Source organism: Crocodylus siamensis, chromosome 1, assembly GCF_052110815.1.
Source record: "Crocodylus siamensis isolate JL-2025a chromosome 1, ASM5211081v1, whole genome shotgun sequence".
Taxonomy (NCBI): domain Eukaryota; kingdom Metazoa; phylum Chordata; order Crocodylia; family Crocodylidae; genus Crocodylus; species Crocodylus siamensis.
The window spans coordinates 37,555,177-37,577,249 of NC_143395.1; the positions used below are offsets into that span (position 1 = coordinate 37,555,177).

At 44.5% G+C, this 22,073-nt stretch overlaps 1 protein-coding gene across 6 annotated transcripts in view; it reads left to right on the plus strand.

The window, feature by feature from the left end:
* Positions 1-22,073, plus strand: part of ARHGEF10 (Rho guanine nucleotide exchange factor 10) — a 197,132-nt gene that overhangs the window by 98,679 nt on the left and 76,380 nt on the right. For all 6 annotated transcript variants that reach the window (XM_090033304.1, XM_090033312.1, XM_090033322.1 and 3 more), the window contains one exon: positions 3,706-3,881. In XM_090033304.1, the coding sequence (XP_089889430.1) occupies positions 3,706-3,881 (176 nt within the window). The remainder of the gene's footprint in view (positions 1-3,705; positions 3,882-22,073) is intronic.

Below are 22,073 nucleotides of genomic sequence, written 5' to 3' on the forward strand. Positions count from 1 at the left end.
TTGTAGAGACAGAAGAGACAGTCTGGTCTTTGATCTGGAAAATCCTATAGCCACCATCACCCATGATTGCAAGGGGAACCCATCTAGAGTGGAAGCTTTTATTTTATTCTAGACTGCATTATCTCATACCAAATAATACCTTCATGCTGAACAGAAATTCACTGTCCATGACCAAGAATGCAATTGGCAAACTGCAATACATTAATATTTTTCACTATGAAACGGTTTCACTGTATACAGTTTTCTCTTTATATAAATTAAACTAAAAGTACTGTGTTAAAGATGCATTAAGACAGCACTGGTCATTTAAAACTATTAAGAAAGGAAAAAGACATTGATTTGGTATTTGAAATGCAGTAGATTTGAAAAATGATGGTTAGTCTATGAAAACCTAATAGAAGATAATGGAATATATAAATTTTCATTCTTTGGGAAATAAATACTTAGTAAAATAAAATTTAGCCTCAGATCTGTGAGAACAGGTAGAACATTGCTAATATGAATAAAAACTTGTGCTGTAATTGTGCAGATTTTAAGACATTCCCAGAATGTCATCAGTTTCAGACTATGAAAGACTTCCTAAAATAAGCAGCAAATAGGAACATTTTGGAGAGCATATACCTTTCTTTTTAAGTGTTCAGCCGTTGGTTGGTTTGTTCTTGGTGCATGCATTGTATTCATGTCAGTAAAGGTCATGTGGCTAAAGCCCTTTGGCCTTTAGTTAGCCTCACTGGTATGTTTGAGTAATTCCTCCAGTTTAGTGAGGAGGTGGAATTGGCCATTGAAGCTGAAGTTAGTTGTTTAGCTAACTTTTGAACAATGAACAGGTAAAGTAAGCAGAAGAGTTTTGGAAGCAGTTTTGAGAGATTCCCATTCTAGATGCAGTCCTTTTCTGGATCTTGTGATTGCCTCTAATGGATCAGTAATTGTGATCTGCAGTGGATATGCAGAGAGCCAAAAGGGTCTTCCTGTATATGATGATCAAGTCAGTAAGCTCACAGATAAAAATATAGTATATAATAAACTTAGACTTCTTTAAAGCAGAGCTGTTAAACTTGGTCCCTGCCCTGTATTGGATCTGGACTGTAGGGTTCCTTGCAGGCCAGATCCAGACCCAGCAGTGGTGGGTTCAAGAAGCTCTGGTGGTGGCAGGACCAACAGCAAGCCAAGCAGTGGTGAGGCTAAGGCAGGGGTGGGAAAAATATGGCCTGTGGGCCCACCAACTGACTGTATCTGGTACACTGGTGGGCAGCTACCAACTCATGGGATCCAGCCTGCTGGTGGCCAGTGGCTCTGGCCCCAGCCACCACATAGTCCTGGACAGTGGGCAGGACGGCCTTTGTCTCACAGGGTGGGTGGGTGGGACTGCTGCTGCCCAGAGCTGATTCAGCGATGTTAGATGTGGACCCATGCAGATGCCCCAGTTCCCACCCAGAATCTGTTGGGTGCGTCCATAGCTGATGCTGGCAGCTGCCCAGGGCTGTTTTTGCTGCACTGGATGGATCATAGCGTAAGCTGCAGATGGAGCTGGCAGGTTCTGGATGTAGATTAGGACTGGGGTGTGCTACAGCTCCAGGCAGGGAGGGACAGGGTTGTGGGGAGGAAGGGGAGAGAGAGAGAGAAAGAAAGGATCAGGGCATGCTACAGCTCTGGGGAGGGAAGAAGTGGGAGAGAGAAAGAGAGAAGGGGTGAGGATGGGGTTGGGGCATGCTACAGCTCTGGACAGGGGGAGAGAGGGGAAGGATTGGGGCATGCTGCAGCTCTGGGGAGGAAGGGAAGGACTGAGGCAGGGAGAGAGGGGGTGGAGGTTGGGGGATCAGGGCATGCTACAGCTCCAGGGAGGGGGGAGAGAGAGAGATGTGGCCACACCTGGGCCAAGAGCCCTAGGACAAATGGAGCTGTGTCCTTGCTTGCCTGTCCCTTTCCACCATTGACAGGCATGTCTATTGGGGTCTCATAGTCCCAGGTTCTGTGGCAGGCACACTCCTAACCTGGCTGGCCAGGAGCCCTACAGGCTTGAAACTTGGTTCTGCAAGGCATTTGTTTGATGCCTCAGCTTTAGGGATTTTGACTTTTATATACATGGTATCTTGATTAATAAATGAGAGCAATCCAGAATCAGCATAGCACGCATTAAATAATTTGCGGACTACTAGTTTTTAATGTGTAATTGTACTTTGAGAATTATAACTAAATATGTATGTTTCCTGTGGGGTCCTGCAGGAATCTGGTTTTAGCTTATTCTGCTTAACTTTTTTTATCAGTGACCTCTAAGAAAGCATACATCTCTTATTGATAAAGCTTGCTGATGTGACACTGTAGCCAAAAGAACTAAGGCAGCATTGAAGGTATAATCAAGGAAAGTTTGAATAGGAGTAAGGTACCCATACTACCTTTCATGGGTGTGTTTAGGGGATGCACATGCAAAAGGGGGATGCACATAGTGAGGTGCATCAGCACATATCAAACAACATATCTTATTCCAGTTAAAAATAAACTAGAAGCTTTACCAATATGCTAATAATTATGCAGTTTAAGACTGAAGAAAAAATCAAATAACTTCATTGGAGTGAGTAAAAACAATTTAAAGAGACATGAAATAGGAGCTTCATTACCAGTAACAGCTATCAGCCAGCAGAATTGCAGAACAAAGGATAGCTTTACTGGTGGAACATCAAGACCATTAAAAAGAAGAGGGTGTTATTACCTGTGGAATAAAGAGTTTAGAAGGGATCAGGTAAATTATAATAAACCACAAAGTAAATTGACTCCCTCATCAACACTGCCTGACTAGAAACTCTGCTGCCATGCCAAGTAGTTGGTTTTAAATTTTGGATGGGCCAAGAATCAAAGTGGGCTACCAGTACAGTCCCTCCCCCCTAGATTCACCTCTGCTTCCTTGCTTTTTGTATAGGTATGGTTGCTGCTTGAATACTGTGTCCAGTTCTGGTGGTGCTAGGTCATGAAGAATGCTGATCAAGTGGGTTCAGAGAAGAGCTACAGAAATGATTAAATGACTGGAAAACTTGCCTTATAAAGAAAGACACCAAGAGCTCCACATATTAAAGAAAATATGAAAGCACAGTACATCAGGGAACAGACCTATGTGATAATGGACTCCTTGCTTTAGCAGGCAGGGGCATAGCAGTGTCTTAAAGTTTAAAGCCATAACAAATTTGGACTAGAATTGAAGTCCTGTTTAAGAGTTTTTATTAACCATTGGAACAATTTACCAAAGTTTTCAATGGTTCTTGATTTGCTCACACATTTTATCAAGGTTAGATGTATGCTCTGGCTCCCACAAAAAATATTAAGTTTTTTGTCTTGTGGCAAGTACCATAGCTCAGAGTGGCTGATTGTAGTGGTTCTTTCTGGCCTGTAATGCATGAATCATTATTTCAGTTTTGTCTGGGGGCTGACTCATTTACCATCAGAGATGATTTACCTAATTAGCAGTTCTCTATTAGTAGAGAATGTTTTCTGAAATGTTTGAGCACTTCAGAAATTGTTTGTCATTATGGACTTTTCTTTGCCTGACACTTACACCTATAACATTTGTGTGTGTGTATATTTCTTAAATATTATGCACAAGTTACAGACTTCTATGTAGGTAGATTTTGTAAGTTAAAATAAAAATTGAAATGATTGATAACATGAGCAATTTTTATAATAGCTCATAAAATCATTAATTTATTTGTCTTCCAGGTCTTCCTATGAAAGTAGTGGCATTGTGGCAACTGGCCAAAGGTATTTATTAAAATGGAGTGTGCCTCTTGGACAAGTAGAAGTCATTGAATATGGCAGCAGTGAAGGACAAGGAGAGAATTGCAGGTTCCCACCTCAGCATTCTGCAGAGAATGTAGTTGTCAGTATTAAGCCAAGTAAGCAAAAATCCTAATATCTGATGGCTTTTATATTCTTTATTCCTTCTGTGGGGAGGGTGAGGAAGAAGCATAACATACTGGCTGCTTATGTAGAAGTACTGTCTATCCACAGCGGCCACTTTTTTTACTCTGGGAGAAAAATTATGAACTTTGTGTACCCGTGGTTTCTTCAGAAAGAACAGGGACTCTCCCTGAAGAAACTGAATGCATGTCCAAGCCCAAAGTGTGAACTTTTCTTCTTTATTATGGAAAAGGGTGGGACACTCATTAGCATTCCTGCTCTCTCTACTGTTGGAGCAAAGTAGGCATTACTGGGTGCATTTACGTGCGTAATTAATGCACACAAATAAACTTTGGAGCTTATTGCTCCAGTATTGTTCCCAGGAGCACCATTTGAATGTGCACCCACCTGGGAGCAATAAACTACAGAGCAGTAAGCCCCAAAGTTTATTCAAGTGCAGTATGTTGAACTGGGTTGGAACAGCCCCAGCTGGCAGGGGATCCAGGAGATACGCCCACTGCATACTTACACATTATTGCAGCATCTGTAACAACAGCAAGGCCACAAGAGAGGCCTGGGGATACACAGTGGCCTGTTTTGAGCAGCTCGTTTATACGAGTGGTCTGTCACTTACCCACTTGGCCAGTTCCCAAATGTTTCTATATTGAGCCGGAACAGAGCAACTGCCACATAAAGTCAAGCCAGCCCTATATTCTCCCCATCTCAGTTGCCAGTGCCATCCTTTAGGGAAAGCTGTACTTTCATTAATTTTTTCGTAGTGGACATATATGGAATAATCCACTTATAGGCAAAGTCCATTTGTTTCTCCTTCTTAAGTGACTAGATACATTTTTCAGAGGTGCTTAAGTCCCATTTTCAAAAATGACTTAAGCACTAAGAGATTTCTATTGGAAGGCAATAGGAGGCTAAGTCTTCTAGTTATGTCTGTCCCTCTTGAAAATGGGACTCTGACTGCTACATCACCTGGATATCTTTTGAAAGTGTTACTCTCAGTAGTCCACATTAAAACCAGTCCAGTATGTTGTTCTCCTTAGCTGATTTCAAGCACCGAACCTTAAAGTAGCCAGCACTGATTAGGAATGTGCCTATTTTTTGGGAAAGCTCTGCTCATTTCCTATTGCATTCTCCTACCAACCATTCAAGGCAGGATAAGGTCAAAATAAAACAAGCAGATAATGCTAATAAGAGGAGATAAAAGAAAGTAATAGGTTTAGAGTATGTCTACACCAAGTGTTGCTGTACAGTGTGGTGATACTTAACACTCACTCTAAATGAGCTAACCCAGGCAACAGAAACAGTTGAGCTCAGTAGCAAGAGTTCAGTAGCACAGAGCTCTCTCCAGTGTATTACCTTGCGGTGTTCAGGACAGACACAGCACTTTAACATAGTGTTGTGTATATGCAAGTAAGCAAATACTTTTCAACAGTAATCAGACACTTGTTCCCTGCCAAATAAAACATGATTAGCGAACGTTCTCCCCCTGCTCATCTTTGTATACCCTACCCATCACTCTGCATCTTGGCTTATTATTGGACATATATGAATTCTGTTTACATTTCCTCTGTAATTCTTAGAGCTCAGCTACTAAAAATTAAAGGAGCATGTGAACTTGCAATGTAAAAGTAAAACTACCAAATCTGTGAACATTTATAGGAGCATCATTGTATGTGAATAGGACAACGTTTTTGGTATCAAATGATTTTGACTAAATTAGAGAGAGAGAGTCATGAGTCCAAGCTCACTTAATCACGTGTTGTGTAAGGACATGCACCTGATGAAGTGAGCTTGGGTTCACAAAAGCTTATGCTGTATCTCATATTTAGTCTGTGAGGTGCAAATCTACCTTGCCTTCTCCCTCACTTTAGATTAATGTGGCTAATTACCTCTTCCAATTTTGTAGTGTTATAATCAGGTATCCTGGTTTTCTCTGTTTAAAAGTCCTGTGTGGGTTCCAGGCTGCTGGCAGGGAGTGAGCTGTGGGTGGACATGAGCCACTAAGTGCTGCCCACCAGTGGAGCTGTAGCTTCCCCTCCCCTCCAGGGGCTGGGTCTACAGGCCTCTCCTGTGCCGGGATCCTGATCCTGCCACAGCACCAAGACTCCCAGCCATGCAGTGGGTCTGTGTCCCATCGCCCCCTCCCCTTCCCCCCCAGCTGTTGGGCCCAGGCAGGGCAATGGGCTCCCTATGCCTCCATCATGCCTGTGTTGCTGCAGCCCACACCTGGCAATTGCCAGGGCCTCCCCAGCTCACCCTAGGGAAAAGGGGAATTTGATTCCAGCAGAGCGGCCTCCGCTAGACACACTGCGTCCTTCCCCTCCTGCCTGTGGTGCTGGGACCATGCACAGCCTGGTCCTGCCCTGAGGCAGGGCTGAGCGCATGGCTGGCTCAGCCTAAGGAGATGCTACAGCAGCTAGAGCAGGCAATGCTGGGTCTGAGGGGTCACTGCCAGCCCCTTGTGCAGTGAGCATGGGCCTTAGGAAGTTTCTGCTTCTGCTGATGGGGTTAATGAGGTTTGGTGCTTGTTTGAAGTCTGGGATTGCTTTATGACTAGGCTTGTAAAGGCTAGGGTCTCTTTCTAGTATGGGTTGCAATTGTGTGAGTATTTTCCATGTGGGTTTGAGGGAGAGGTGATTATGTCATAACCAGCAGTGTGCGATTAGTGGGGGTTTTCCTTCTGTACTGTAGGAATTCCTTACGTGGTATTTGGGTGGCTCTTTCAGATGTGTGATCACCCACTTTCAGTTCATGTAGTCCATAGGCCTATTATACTCATTTTCACAGTCATCTGTTTCTAAGAATCAGGCCTTATAAACTATTTACAACTCTAAAGAAGCATTCAGACAGGAAAGTAGGACTAATTTTAAAGTAATCCTTCTTTTGTTAGTGTGAAAGTAATTTATATCTTTTTCCTGTTCCTGATATATGTGTGCCAGAAACGTTGTGGTGATGTTTAAATAAAAGCCTAAGCTGAAAAATAAATGGGTCAGAGAAGACTTTGTTGTGATATGCCTACATTGAGTTCCCACAAGGTGTTGGAGTTTATTAGTGTTAAACTAGGTCATCAAATGTAAGAAAGAACCACAACTCAAGACCAGAGAGAACTTGGCCAGGTCAATAAATATTAGTCAGAGATTCCTTCTTACTCAGTGGCCAAAAATCTTTCTAAGCCAGACACTTTTGTTAACTATTGTTCTTCTTCAGCGTGTGTCAAATTTGTGATCCACTGTTTTGTGCCACTGCTGAACACTTAGTCACCTGATTACGCATACCAGCTTCAGTGGAATTATCTTGTGTGCATCTGTTCACTAGTAAAAAAAACATTCTTGTTTTCAGTGAGGTTGACTTGGAGGGAGATCACTTCCCATTTCTATATCACTTTCCCCATCTGTAAGAAAGGGGATCATAATCCCAGCCTGTTTACCCTACAGGGGCCTTGTGCAGTTTAATTGCTTTCATATTTTAAGGTCTGCGTGAGTATTCAGTAATGTTAATCACTAGTGACTTATTGTTTGTTGTTTGATTACATGTCAAATAACTGACATGAGTGTTCTTCTAGGGTTCCTTTTAATATATTCCTCTTAACCTTGAACTGTTTTTGTAATTTATGGCATTAGTTTGGGGATTATTTTCTGCTTTGCTGCCTTTTTTTACTTTTTGATCAATTTTTTTAAGAGGCTGATTGCACTTTTAGGACCTGTTAGAATCTTATTTTTTCATAGATTTCATAGATATTAGGGCTGGAAGGGACCTTGGAAGATAATCAAGTTCAGCCCCCTACCTGAAGGGCAGGAAGTCAGCTGGGGTCAGTGGGGTCAGAGGATTCCAGCAAGATAAGCATCCAATTTGCTCTTGAAGGTGTTCAGTGTAGGTGCTTGAACAACCTCTGATGGCAGGCTGTTCCAGGCCTTGGGGGCTTGGACAGTAAAGAAGTTCTTCCTTATCTCCAGCCTGAAACGTTCTTGTAGTAGTTTATGACCGTTCAACCTCATCATCCCTTGGGGCACTCTGGTGAACAGACGTTCCCCCAGATCCTGGTGGTCACCCCTGATAAACTTATAGGTGGCCATCAGATCACCCCTGAGCCTGTCATTGTAAGGTCTGTTTTCCTGACCTCCGATCATGTGCATGGCTTTTCTCTGCACTCTCTCAAGCTTTTCCACATCCTTTTTGAATTGTGGAGCCCAAAACTGGATGCAGTACTTCAGCTGCGGCCTCACCAAGGCCAAGTACAGAGGGAGGACATCCTGGGATTTGCCTGAGAAGCATCTATAGATGCAAGCCAGCGTTTTGGTTGCTTTACTAGCTGCAGCATCACATTGCAGGCTCATGTGCATCTTGTGGTCAATGATGACCCCCAAGTCTCTTTCTTCCATAGGGTCATAATATAATTGGTTTAACTTACTCATTTTTGGTTTACTTAAGAAAAATAGTTGTCTTTCCAAAACAAATAGATGAACAAAAGTAAATCACCTTATAGAGTTGAAGTCCAGTTACAGTAACACCTTATAACAGTAACAGTAGCAACCAGTTATCAATGTTTCCCCCAGGAACATTTTCCTGAACATGGATTCAGGTGAACCTCCTTACAATAGCAACAGCCACTGGGAAATAACATGGTCCCAGGGCCCTGATTTCATCTATATTCATCAAACACAGTATTCCACCCCCTAAGGCAGCAAGTTAAAATCAGTTTTATCATGCATATTTGCCTCCGCTGTACATAGGAGTGCAGTAAATATCAGCGTCCGTGTGGAGCTCTGTTTTTTAAGGAGACCTTTAGGGAAACTGAGTAAAAATCAAATTTATGTTGTTCCAGTTACCCTGACCTAAGTGGTTCCCACCTTGTTCTGACAGATGACTTGATTTTTGTGGTGGTGGATAGCACTTAAGGCTCAGATTTCCTGCAGTCTTGAATTTCTACTTGGTGATACAGAAAGGGGGGACATCTGGGAACTTGTCACAAGTAGCTGATTTCTTTGCGGGGTGGGAGGGGGCCTATACAGGTACTCCTCTAGGCTAGAGCAGCCTGAGAGCTGTAATGGTTGCTTTGCCCAAAAATATCTATCTAGGGTTACCTTAAAACAAGACAGATCAGTTTTTCAGTCATGTTTAGGTGGAAAGTACATGTCTGCTTGCAGTGTCCTACTCGCTGCTGTTGTCATTGTTGATCATTAGTTACCCAGGCAACAACACAACTTATTTTTATCCAAGTGTGTAAATGCTAAGTGAGAATTAGAGAAAATGAGATGGGGCCATCACTCCTATGCTGTCCATACAGATCTGAGCACAAGAAATAACAGTGTAATAGGAGAAAAATCCAAAATATATTGCATGCTGTTGGAGGCTGAATGTTATTTTTGCTTCCACTGCTTTATGAGTAATGGTAAGGACCCTGGCTTAGTACTGACTAAACTATATTTACTTTTCTCACAGTATATTTGTATTCTCTCACAGCCTGTTTGTGGTTTAGATGTGTGTGCTTTTCATTTGTTGTTGTTCATGGCAGCGGTGCAATGTTGAAATGTAGACATGATTCCCCTCCACTGAATTTCCTACTGCTTTTTTCTGTCAATTTATGTACGTCTGTGGTTACCATGGAAACAAATGTAGGTGTGAGCTTGGTTGGATCTACATCTTGCTTCTGTTTCTGTTAGTATCTTGCAAAATAGAAAATCCCTTGCAGTGTTTCCATTGGACATGACAGGCAGGTTCCTTTCAAATGCAAAAATACTTCATTGTAATTGGTGCTGTAGACATTTCATAGATTTCATACACATTAGGCCTGGAAGGGACCTCGAAAGATCATCGAGTCCAGCCCCCCGTGCAAAGGGCAGGAAGTCAGCTGGGGTCATAGGATCCCAGCAAGATAAGCATCCAATTGCTCTTGAAGGCGTTCAATGTAGATGCTTGAACAACCTCTGATGGCGGGCTGTTCCAGACCTTGGGGGCTCGGACAGTAAAGAAATTCTTCCTTATGCCCAGCCTGAAACGGTCTTGCAGGAGTTTGTGACCATTCGACCTAGTCATCCCTTGGGGCGCTCTGGTGAACAGACGTTCCCCCAGATCCTGGTGGTCACCCCTGATAAACTTATAGGTGGCCATCAGATCACTCCTGAGCCTGCGCTTTTCCAAGCTAAAGAACCCCATGGCTCTCAGCCTGTCATCGTAAGGTCTGTTTTCCTGACCTCTGATGTGCGTGGCTCTTCTCTGGACTCTCTCAAGCTTCTCCACATCCTTTTTGAATCGTGGAGCCCAAAACTGGACGTAGTACTTCAGCTGCGGCCTCACCAAGGCCGAGTACAAGGGGAGAATGATGTCCTGGGATTTGCTTGAGAAGCATCTATGGATGCAAGCCAGCATTTTGGCCACTTTACTAGCCACAGCATTGCATTACAGGCTCATGTTCATCTTGTGGTCAATGATGACCCCCAAGTCTCTTTCTTCCGTAGTGCTAGCCAGTGTAGCACTGCCAAGCCTATACGGATGGTGCAGGTTTTTCTTCCCAAGGTGGAGAACCTTGCATTTTTCGGTGTTAAACTCCATCAGGTTTTCATCCACCCATTTGCTGAGCCTGTCCAGGTCAGCCTGGATCACCTACCTATCTTGTGGCGTGGATGCTTTGCCCCAAAGTTTGGTGTCATCGGCAAACTTGGCCAATCCGCTTCTGACTCCAATGTCCACATCATTAATGAAGATGTTGAACAATATGGGTCCAAGGACAGAGCCTTGAGGGACCCCACTGGTCACAGGGCACCATGATGAGTGACTTCCATCTATTACTACCCTATGGGTCCAACCACGGAGCCAATTTTCCAGCCAGTGGATCGTGGTGGACCCAAGGCCACAATTGGCTAGTTTTGCGAAGAGGTGATCATGGGATACCAGATCGAAGGCTGACATGGCTGATTGCTGATAGTCTCTATAACAAATGTAGGAAGGGAAAAAGAATTAGAAGAATGCTGGTCTTTTTAGTACTTTTGAAAATGGACAACGGTTTTACAGCCATAGAGTCCATAAAAAATGAAGCAAGCTGTAAAATATTATTTTGTATTTTGGTTTGTTGGTACCGAGAAGGGACTGCCTGTATTAGTTCCCTGCAACCAGATGTAAGTGGTCCACAAGAACATCTACTCTGCTCTTATTCCTGTCAATCAGGAGCCACAAAGCACCCCAAAAATGCTATAGTAGAAGCAGGGACAAAATCCCAGAAGGCCTCAGACTTTAGTATGCCACAGAAAGTAGGAGGGTACTGCCAATGCCTGAATTTAACTGCAGTTTGTGTTGCATTTCAGGTCATGATCACTAGGTCTAATATAAGTGAAAAGTGACGGAGAAGTTTTCTTACATCCTGTACAGTTAAAGTACTACTGCGTCCGCAGTCAGAGGTGGCACACTAATGTTCATGCATGTAAATCATCATTAACGTGTGGAAGCAAAGAAATACATGCTTCAGATTCCAAGAACAGTGCAGTTGACTGAGAAAATTGGGCAACCTAAATTAATTCTGTCCAGTTTCTCTGTTAGCCTGTCAATGCTTGTCTCACTATGAGATTAGCAACAGAACAAATGAAGCGGTATGGTTTTTCTCTGCCAGTTTGCTGTTGAACTGGGTTTTTTTTTAGAGAAGTAGGGTTCTTTTATTCCCTCACTCTGTATTTTTGTTTTTAGTGGATGTAAGGCTTGCTATCTAGCCCATACAACCCCTGTGTGGGTTTGTAATTCTAGCTATGAACTGTGAGATCGTTTGGTTTGCTCGTTTCAAAGCATGATTGAAGACATGCTGTCTGACTCCCAGAAAACGTCTGCTTGGAGTGAGCAGGAAATGCTGTAACTGAGAGAAAGTGAGAGGTAGTTTACTCCTTTGATCACTGCTTCCAAAGGAGTTGTTGGTAACCTGAATCTGAAAAGTTTCACTGATGTGTGCTTGTTTGAGCTGTACTGCCTTACTTCAAATATCTGTACACTTGCAATTTAGAGATATAAAATGGTTCAATGTTGCTTTGATTCTCAAAGACCTCCCTCACTCTGCCAAATAGTTCTTTTTTGGATTTAGTTCTCCACCCTGTTCTTCTTTTTTGTCTGGTCCCTACTTCTCTGTCTACCATGATTGTTTGCTCGCTCATCCACATCAGACCTCTCGCATCTACAATGTATTTGTATATTTATGCACAAGAACCCATCTGCACCCACTCATAAAGATGCTCATAAGTGTTCACTCATATGTTTTCACTAATGTGTTTCATCAAGCTAGCCACCTGAAGATGCATCCATCCACATTCATGCACAACCATATGTAGTCACCTACTCACCGATTTATTCCTGGCTCTTCCCTGTAGTTAAAGAACAGTGGATCATGGGCCGTTTTGCTCCCTCACTGTTTTTTCTAGTCTGAAGCAGGAGGTTTTTCAGTCCATCCTATAGGAACAGTAGCCCTGGGTCATTTTGCTTCCAAGTTTGTTTCCTCTGGGTAAATAATCAGCAACTGCATTTGCTGTGCTCAGTGGCAGCCAAGAGGAGAAAATACTTGGAGCCAGGAGAGAAACATGCTAGAGGGAGCATGGCCCAGTGACATGAGCACTGCCATGGAAAGAAGAGGGATCTGTCCCTAGTGAGGCAGAAGCTGTCCCACTGCTGTTTATCCAACACAAAATGCTGAAATACCATGTGTGGAGGACCTCAAGAATGTGCAAGAACCTCAGGCCCTCTCCTTTCTTAGGATAGTGACCACATTCCCTCTGACTTGCTTACTACCTCCTTGCCATACACATAGTTTCATAGATGTTAGGGTCAGAAGGGACCTATTAGATTATCGAGTCCAACCCCCTGCCCTGGGCAGGAATGAGTTCTGGGGTCAGATGACCCCAGCCTGGTGTCTGTCGAATCTCTTTTTAAATACCTCCGAGGAAGGGGACAGCACCACCTCCCTTGGAAGCTTATTCCATATTTTGGCAACCCTCACAGTAAAGAATTTTTTCCTGATGTGCAGTCTGAATTTGATTTCTTCCAGTTTGTGGCCATTATTTCTAGTTTCCCCAACAGGCACTCTGGTAAACATTGTATGCCTTATTTCTTGCTCCCTCTTTCCCCGCACCCCCTCCTGGATGAGTTTGTAGGTGGCCACAAGATCACCTGTCAGCTGCCTCTTGCGGAGGTTGAAGAGGTTCAGGTATCCCAATTGGTCCACACAGGGCTTTTTCTGTAGGCCTTTAACCAGACAAGTGGCCTTCCTCTGAACCCTCTCCTGAACCCTCATACATCTTTCCCTCTTGGCTGACCTGTGGGATAGCTTCAAAATGAGGGCTGGAAAGCACTCAAGCCAGCATCTAGGTCAGTGGTTCTTAACTTCTTCATACTCAAGGCGCCCTTCCATTCTGACTATTCTGAATTTGCTGGTACTCCAGTTAAGGACTACTGCTTCAGTGACATAACTAGTTATTTCCATGCCCTTGGCATTGATGGGGGTGGGGAAGGGTTTGTGGTGAGAGCAGGAGATCGGGGAAGGAGAGGAGGGAAGCAGAGTCTTACCTGCTACAGTGTGGACTCTCCCAGGGGCTGCAGGCTCACAGTGGGAACCTGGTCCAGAGTCTCAAAAGCCTGCCCGACAGCTCCATGTAGCTGTAGTGCCAGCAGGCCGGATCTGTGACATCCTTGAAAATGTCTTGTCATGCCAGTTGAGAACCATTGGCCTAGCCCATGGACTGGTGGTTAAAATACTTTGAGAAGTGAGAGACGTACACTTAAATCCCCTCTAGATGAGGGAAACCTGGAATCTGTCTCCCACTCCTCAACCACTAGTCCTTTAAAGTAAAAGGTAGGAGGACCCTCTTCCTCTTACACCTGTTTTCTGTGACTTACAAAGAGTTACGTGCTTTCTTGAGGAGTGTAAAAATTACAATCCATGTTCATGGTCCAAAATACTACTTATACTGCTCATTTAACCCCATGTATTTACCCATGGAAAGTGAATTTAGTTTTGAGCTTATATGTCCTATGTACATTATGGTTTCTACCTTTTAATGTACTGACGTAGGGGTGAATGAGTCCTATAGTTACCAGTTGAGACTGAGACTTCTGGAGTGGAATTCTGTTTTAGCTAAAGGACAACCAAAAGTACAACTTGAAACCAGACGGAGTTACACAACTATTATGCAAGAGCAGTTAAGTAAATGTCCCATTATAGGAACAGGGAGACATTTGTGCATCTCCAGAAGGCAATTCTGTTCCTATAACAGGGGCACTTATGCACCTAGACTAGGTAAGAGAATCTCTCCTGTGATTCAGGAGTAATACAGATTTACCTGGATACACATTAAACATCTGTAATACTGAGGGAACACCAAGCTGTACTTCAGTCATCCTCTAGCTCAGGGGTTCGCAAACTGTGGCATGTGTATCCCTGGGTGTAGACAAGACCATTCTGGTGGGGTACGCAGGAGAAATTGTGTAATGGTGCATTTAATTTTCATTAAGATAAGTAATTGGCATTTAAGGAGTTAAATGTAAAATGTATGCTGGTAGAGGTATGTGGGCAGCTGGTAAATCTGGAAAGGGTACACAATAAGAAAAAGTCTGGGAACCTCTGCTCTAGCTGAAATTAGAATTGTGCCCTAAATCTTTATTTTCACTGTTACGTGGCTTTCTTCCTTTTCTTTTATGTAACCTGGCTTTTTTCTCACCACAAAAAATATTTATAGCACTTATGTTCTAAAATACTCTCTACTTTGAAGACTACATTTCTTCAGTCTCATTCCCAATGCACAAGCTGCTTATCACTTTGTCTTAAAAAGCTCTGCCTTTTCTTCATGGTTATATAACCTTAGTCATTAAGGGCTCAGTGTTGCAACCAGTATTTTGCATAGTGTTTTCAGCTGCAAGAAATTCCATTGGTATTCAGTATTATTAGGTTACTTACGGAGATAAGTGGGTGCAAGTTTGGGCCATAATTTTGTGCTCCAGATCTATCTCCCTGTCTAGCCCTTCTCTATCTTGAATAGGATTTGTGAGGATAAATGCATTAAAGAGTGTGAAATATTCAGAGACTATGGTAATGGGTGCCTTATAGGCCACTCTATATTATGTAGTTTATATTGTTTAAGTACAATTGGAGTTCAGTCGCTGTAGAAGTTAGTGGGGATAAACCCCAATCCATGCCGATCTATAGTGTCATACAATCATGGGACTGGAAGGGACCTGCAAGATCATGAAGTCTGGGCCCCTGCCATGGGCCTGAAGTTATTGGTCTCAGATGAGTTCAGCCAGGTACTTGTCCAGTCTCATCTTGAACACCTCCAGGGATGGTGACTGCACCACCTCTGCTGGAAGTTTGTTCCAGATTTTGGTGACCCTTTCAGAGAAAAAAGTTTTTTCATATATCCAGCCTGAATTTACCTTCTATTAGCTTATGCCCGTTTGTCCTCGTCCTCCCTTTAGATGTCTTTCTGAAGAGCCACTCCCCCAGATCTTGGTTCTCACCCCTAACATACCTATAGGTGGCTATCAAGTCACCTCTCAGCCTTCTCTTACTCAGACTGAACAGGCCTGCTCCTGGAGTTTTTCCTCATGGCGCCTATCTTCCATGGCTTTAATCATATGGGTGGCCCTTTGTACCCTCTCCAGTTTATCCACATCCTGCTTGAAATGCAGTTCCCAGAACTGGACACAGTACTCCAGCTGTTGCCGCACCAACTCCAAATAGAGAAGGAGGAGCACCTCCCTGGATCTGTTGACAACACATCAGCTGATGTATACCAGAGTTCTGTTTGCCCTTCTGGCAACCTCGTCACACTGTTAGTTCATGTTCACCTTCCTGTCTATCATGATCCCCAGGTCCCATTCAGATGCTGTGCCAGCTAGTGGACCACCACCCACCGTGTATTTACGGTGAAGGTTCTTCCTACCTGGATGAAGAACCCTGCACTTCTCCCTGTTAAACCTCATCTGATTCCATTCAGCCCACAAATCCGGCCTGTCATAGACTCATAAGATTGTAAGGCTGAAAGGGACCTCCTCGGAAGATCATTGGGTCCAGCACCCTGCCCCGAGCAGGAAAGAGAACTGGGGGTCAGGTGACCCCAACAAGGTGGCTATCTAGTCTCCTTTTGAAGATTTCCAGTGTAGGTGATTGCACCACCTCCTGGAGGCAACTTATACCACAGTCTGGACACCCTGACCATGAAGAAGTTTTTCCTAACGTTGAGCCTGAATCAGACTTCCAGGATTTTGTGGCCATTACTCTTGGTTTTCCCCTTGGGTGCCCTGGTGAACAGTTGCTCACTGGGCCCTTGATGTACTCCCTTAATGTCTTTTAAGACTCTGATCATATGAGTGGCTCTTCTTTGGACTCTCTAAAGCTTGTCCATATCCTTGTTAAAGTGTGATACCCAGAACTGGATGCAATACTCCAGCTGCAGTTTCACCAGTACTGAGTAGAGTGGAAGAATCACCTCCTTGGTTTTGCTGGAGATGCATTGATTGATACATGCCCCCCCTCCCCTACTTACTGGCACGGACTCTGGGTCCTGCGTCAACAAGCGGGGACTGCCCGAATCTCCAGATCTCTCTGAATCTTTTCCAAATCAATTCAAAGAGCTTCAAATTGATTCAGACCTTCATCTGCGAGCTTGGCCAGTGAGCTCTTTACCCGCACATCCAAATCATTAATAAAGATGTTGAAAAGTACTGGACCAAGCACCAACCCCTGTGGAACACCACTGCCTCCTTCTGACACAGATCTGTTCACTATGGCTTTCCTTGTCCTATCCTGTAGCCAGTTTCTCACCCACCCGACTGTCTTGGAGTTAAGCCCACAACTCTCCAGTTTTCTTGTGAGGACATTGTGAGATACTAGAACAAAGGCCTTTCGGAAGTCAAGTTATACAATGTCAACCTGCTGTATTGTGTCCAGGTGGCATGTTACCTTGTCATAGAAGGTGATGAGGTTAGTAAGGCAAGACCTGGCCGTGATGAAGCTATGCTGGCTGACATTCAGAATCTTACCTTCTGCAAGCTTATTACAGATAGACTTCTTGATGAACTTTTCTAGGATTTTCCAGATGGATGGAAGTTAGGCTGATCCGGGTCCTCCCTCCTGCCCTTCTTGTGGGCATTGGCCTCCTTCCAATCCTCAGGCACTTCTCCAGAGTGCCATGAGTTGTGGAACAGTTTCACAGGGGTTCACAATGACTTCAGCCAGCTCCTTCAGCACTCTTGGATGAAGATCATCCAGTACCACTGATTTTTATATGTCCAGTTTTTTTAATTGGTCGTATACCAATTCTACAGCAATAGTAGGAAGGCAATTATTCTTACCATGCTCATCCTCTATTTTACCTGGCATGGTTTCCCCCTTGGTCCGGTGAAAGACTGAGGCAAAGTAGTCATTCAGGAGTTCAGCTTTCTCCTGGGTACTGGTAACCAGCTCTCCTGAGTTATTGAGCAATGGCCCCACACTCTGTTCCCTGAAAATACAGGCCATTGTGGAATAGTCCTCCTTGGGACCCGCCCCAAGCTTCCATTGTTTATAAGCTTCTTTCTCCTTTCTTAAGAGGACCATGATTTCCCTGTTTAGCCAAGCCCTTCTATTACCTTTTTTTCTCCGCATGGGAATGGATTTCCTTTGTGTTTCAAGGATTGTGTCCTTAAGGAACAACCACTTTTTGTGGACATCTTTTATCTTCAGTCCAGCAACACATCATTGACCACAAGATGAACATGAGCCTGCAGTGCGATGCAGCGGCTAGTAAAGTGACCAAAACACTGGCTTGCATCCAGTTGCTTCTCAAGCAGCTCCTGAGACGTCATTCTCCCCTTGTACTCAGCCTTGGTGAGGCCACAGTTGAAATACTGCGTCCAGTTTTGGGCTCCACAATTCAAAAAAGATGTGGAAAAGCTTGAGAGAGTCCAGAGAAGAGCCACACGCATGATCAGAGGTCAGGAAAACAGACCTTACGATGACAGGCTGAGAGCCATGGGGCTCTTTAGCCTGGAAAAGCGCAGGCTCAGGAGTGATCTGATGGCCACCTATAAGTTTATCAGGGGTGACCACCAGTATCTGTGGGAACGTTTGTTCACCAGAGCGCCCCAAGGAATGATGAGGTCAAATGGTCATAAACTACTACAAGAATGTTTCAGGCTGAACGTAAGGAAGAATTTCTTTACTGTCCGAGCCCCCATGCCTGGAACAGCCTGCCATTGGAGGTGGTTCAAGCACCTATATTGAACGCCTTCAAGAGCAAATTGGATGCTTATCTTGCTGGGATCCTTTGACCCCAGCTGACTTCCTGCCCTTTGGGGGGCGGGGCTGGACTCTATGATTCTCTGAGGTCCCTTCCAGCCCTAATGTCTATGAAATCCATGAAACACTTGCCCTACTAGTAACCTAAGCTTGTTGAAATTTGCATTTTTGAAGTTCAAGACTTCAATCTGATTCGTCTGCCTTACGTCAGACAGTGAAGATGATGTTTTCATGATCGCTGTTGCCCAGACTTCCCTCTATATCTAAGTCGGTCACAAGGTTGTCTCCTTTGGCCAGGACCAAGTTTAGCAGAGCGTCACCTCTGGTTGGCCCATGCACCTCCTGAGTCCGGAAGAGCTCCTTGACACAGGTCAGGAGGGATTGTGACCAATTTAACTTTGTCAAGTGTTCCTCTCAGGAGATGTCTGCATAATTAAAATCGCCCATGATGACAATGTCACGTGCATATGCAGCCTTAGTGAATTCTTGAGTGAACTCCAGATCGAGTTCCTCCCCCTGGTTTGGTGGTCTGCTGTATACATCTACATTGCGGGCTCTCACCGCACCTCCACCCCCACAACCTGACCCAGAGGGTTTCAAGGTGTCTGTTTTTGGAGCCAATGTCGGCCTCCAAGGAGGTGTACTATTTTTTCATGTAGAGAGCATTGCCTCCACCTTTCTTCCCCCACCTGGTCCCTTCTATGCAGGGGTACCTTCTGTAGCTATGCTGAAGTTGTGTGAGGAGTCCCACCAGATCTCCATAATCCATACTAGATAATAATGCACACTGGAGAGTAGGAGGGCTAGCTCCTCCTACTTGTTCCCCATGCTCCTGGTGTTAGCATACAGCAGGGGTGGGCAAAATGCGGCCCGCAGGCCAGATGCAGCCCACCAAGCCATTTTATCTGGCCCATGGAGCCACTAAAAAATTTAGAGAATTAATATTTATCTGCCCCCTGCCACCTGTTATGTGGCCCTTGATGGCTTGCCAAAACTCAGTAAGCAGCCCTCTGCCTGAAATAATTGCCCACCTCTGGTATATCGGCATGAGTACTCCTACTGAGGCCCCTGTCTTCCTGTCGTGCTGATGGAGGACTGTTCCCTCAGCTCCCACAAAAGTGGTTCTCCCAGTATCCCTATCTACAGGGCTTACTTGTACATTGGTCCCCGGACATATTTGAATTTGTGTTTTCCCGTCCCCCAGCAACCGTAGTTTAAAGCCCTGTCCAGAAGATCAGCTACCCTGGCTGCAAACAGGGACTTACCTTTCCTCGTGAGGTGGATGCTGTCCCTTCCCATGAGTCCTCTCCCCTCCTGAAGTGTGCTCTGTGGTCAAGGAATCTGAAGCCTTCTTGGTGGCACCAGCGTTGGAGTTGCCGGTTCACTTCCTCAATGCATCCTTCCCTTCTGGGACTGTGGCCTGAAACAGGGGGCACAGAAGAAAAGAGTACCTGGGCCCCCAACCCATTGAGCCCAGCCTCCAGAGCCCTGTAGTCACTCATGACCTGGTCTGGATTACTCCTGGCCATGTTAGTAGTTCCCATGAGGATGAGGAGCATGGGGCAGTAGTCGGAGGGTCATATGAGCCTGGGGATCCTCTCTGCTACATCTCGGATGCGAGTTCCTGGGAGCCAGCAGACCTCATGGGCTTGGGGGTCCAGATGGCAGGTGGGTCCCTCACTGCCCTGCAGGAGGGCGTCCCCCACCACAACCACTGTGCATTGCCTCTTGGGGTGGCAGCAAGCTGCTTACCTTCCTCTTCTTTTGGTGTCACCATAGGAGCCTCCTCCTGTGTGGCCGGGGGGCGGGGGGAGTGTACCTGTTGTGCAGGGCCAGGGGAGGTGCAGCCTTCCAGTCCATGCGGTGACTGTCTTCCAGGTTGCTCCGGGTGGGTCTCATTGGTTAGCCATCACGTTGGCCACCATCTCCATCTCTTTTTCTTCTTCCTTCTTCTGGAGAAGGGTTTGGCAGTAACCATCAATGAAGCTTCAAGGTAGTCCTGGATCTTTATCCTATCCTCTGATGTGCCTGCATTTCCCTGGTATCATCCACAAACTTAATCTGTACTGGATTGTTTTTGTCTATACTGGATTATTCCAACGCTCTCTGTTTGGAGTTAGGCCTGAAGACCACTCCAGAGCTATTGCTGGTGTAGAACATGGCTGGTTAATAAGTTCAGTGCTGTTAGCCAAATCATATGCATCTTCTATTCTAAGATCAGAATAAATTTACTATTCACTTTGGGGTTAAATTCTAGAGGTTGACTTTAATCTGATAACACCTAGATACATGCATGATTTAGAACTGTGATGTGACGTGAGCACAGTTTGAGCCAGGGTGGTCTAAATTAGTCTGTGGTATAAAGATATTGAGCCAATGAATTAGGCTTATAATGTTAAAACAATTAGGGCCTCGATGGATAAAAGGGTAGACAGTCTAATTCTGTGGCATGAATTTAAATTTTATGAGCTTGTTTTACAAAGATTTTCTTATTTCAGAATCCATATATAGTTTTCTATGTATTAATGTTTTAGAAATTTATTTAGATTCTACTATTTCAACTCTAGAATTTGAGAGTTTTTTTGTTTGGTTTTGAGGTGTGGTTTTTGTTTTTGTTAGTGCAATCCAGTCAGCTGTTAACGTGTTTCCTCTAACACACCCACTCATTTTGCAGAGGTAACCATAGAAACAGTAACAGCATGGTGTGTAACTAAGTTGAAAGACACAAATAGGATGACTCTGATGTTGCAGCTATAAAGAACTTCACTTACATAAGCAAATGGACAGAAAGTTTGTAGTGCAGCACCTAAAAATAAAATCCCATTTGCTTATCATGGACTTTGACATTAATAATGAATTTTCAGAACCAGGGAATTGGAAACAGTGGCTGCATCTAACATGCAGGCATGTATGGTTTGTGGTGCATGTGGTTTGCCATGTATGGTTTGTGGTGCATGTGGGGAATGTTAAGATGTTCTGCACACTGCAGATTTTCAGCACGAGGCCAGAATTTGCTACTGAGACATCAACAGGAAAGAAAGTGGTGTGGCACATGCAACAGGAACGTGTGCCAGAAGATGCAGAGCCTTGGTTCTCCAGGAGGACGCTCTGGCTGCTATCCAGGGTGTCTCCACTCCGGCAATTGTACCCTGGCTCCTCCATCGCTCCAGAATCCAGGAGAAGCCAGGTAAGGCCAGTTTGCCCAAAGCAGGCCAGTTTGTCCCTCACCAAAGCGCGTGTGCAGGGGTGTGTGCTACAGCAAAAAGTAGTGGCACAAATTTGAACATCTGGGCTGTGTTCCCATGACTGGGAACATGTGTTTCCCCAGGGACAAGTAGCAGCAGCACACCTTGTGCCACTGCTGTTTGTCCTTGGGGGACTCCTGTGCTACGTGCACTCCAGGATGCAGCAAGTTACCCCAGCAGCTGGAGTGTGAATCCGGCTGGCCAGACTCCAGTTTTGGGCAGTATGTGCTGCCGCCACGTGCATTGCCATGGGATTTTTTGGTGTGGTTTTTTGACTCTGGGATCTCCCAGGGTCAAGAAAATCCCCCATGCTGCAAAGTAGCAGCATGGGGAATGCCTCCATGTGCAGTGTGTGGCACCACAGATGGGTCTGCGGTGCCACATGCCCGTGCTTGTCTGGATGTGACTCTGGATGATACCAGTCAGTTAATTTCAGTGAAGCTTTTCCCTGTTTAAGTGAACCTCTGAGAGCTGTTTGTGTTGTTGTACTTTAAGAGAAATTAATCTGAAGTGGCTTTGTATGTGGAGTAGGATGTTACCAGCTTTTTTAGGCCTTGATACTTGAAAACCACTTAGTCCTTGATGATGGACACCAGTATTCATTTTAAATTAATATCAATATGCACAAAGTTTATTCCTTTTTAAATTATTCCTTTCTCTATGTATAAGCATCAACAGTAAAATTTAGA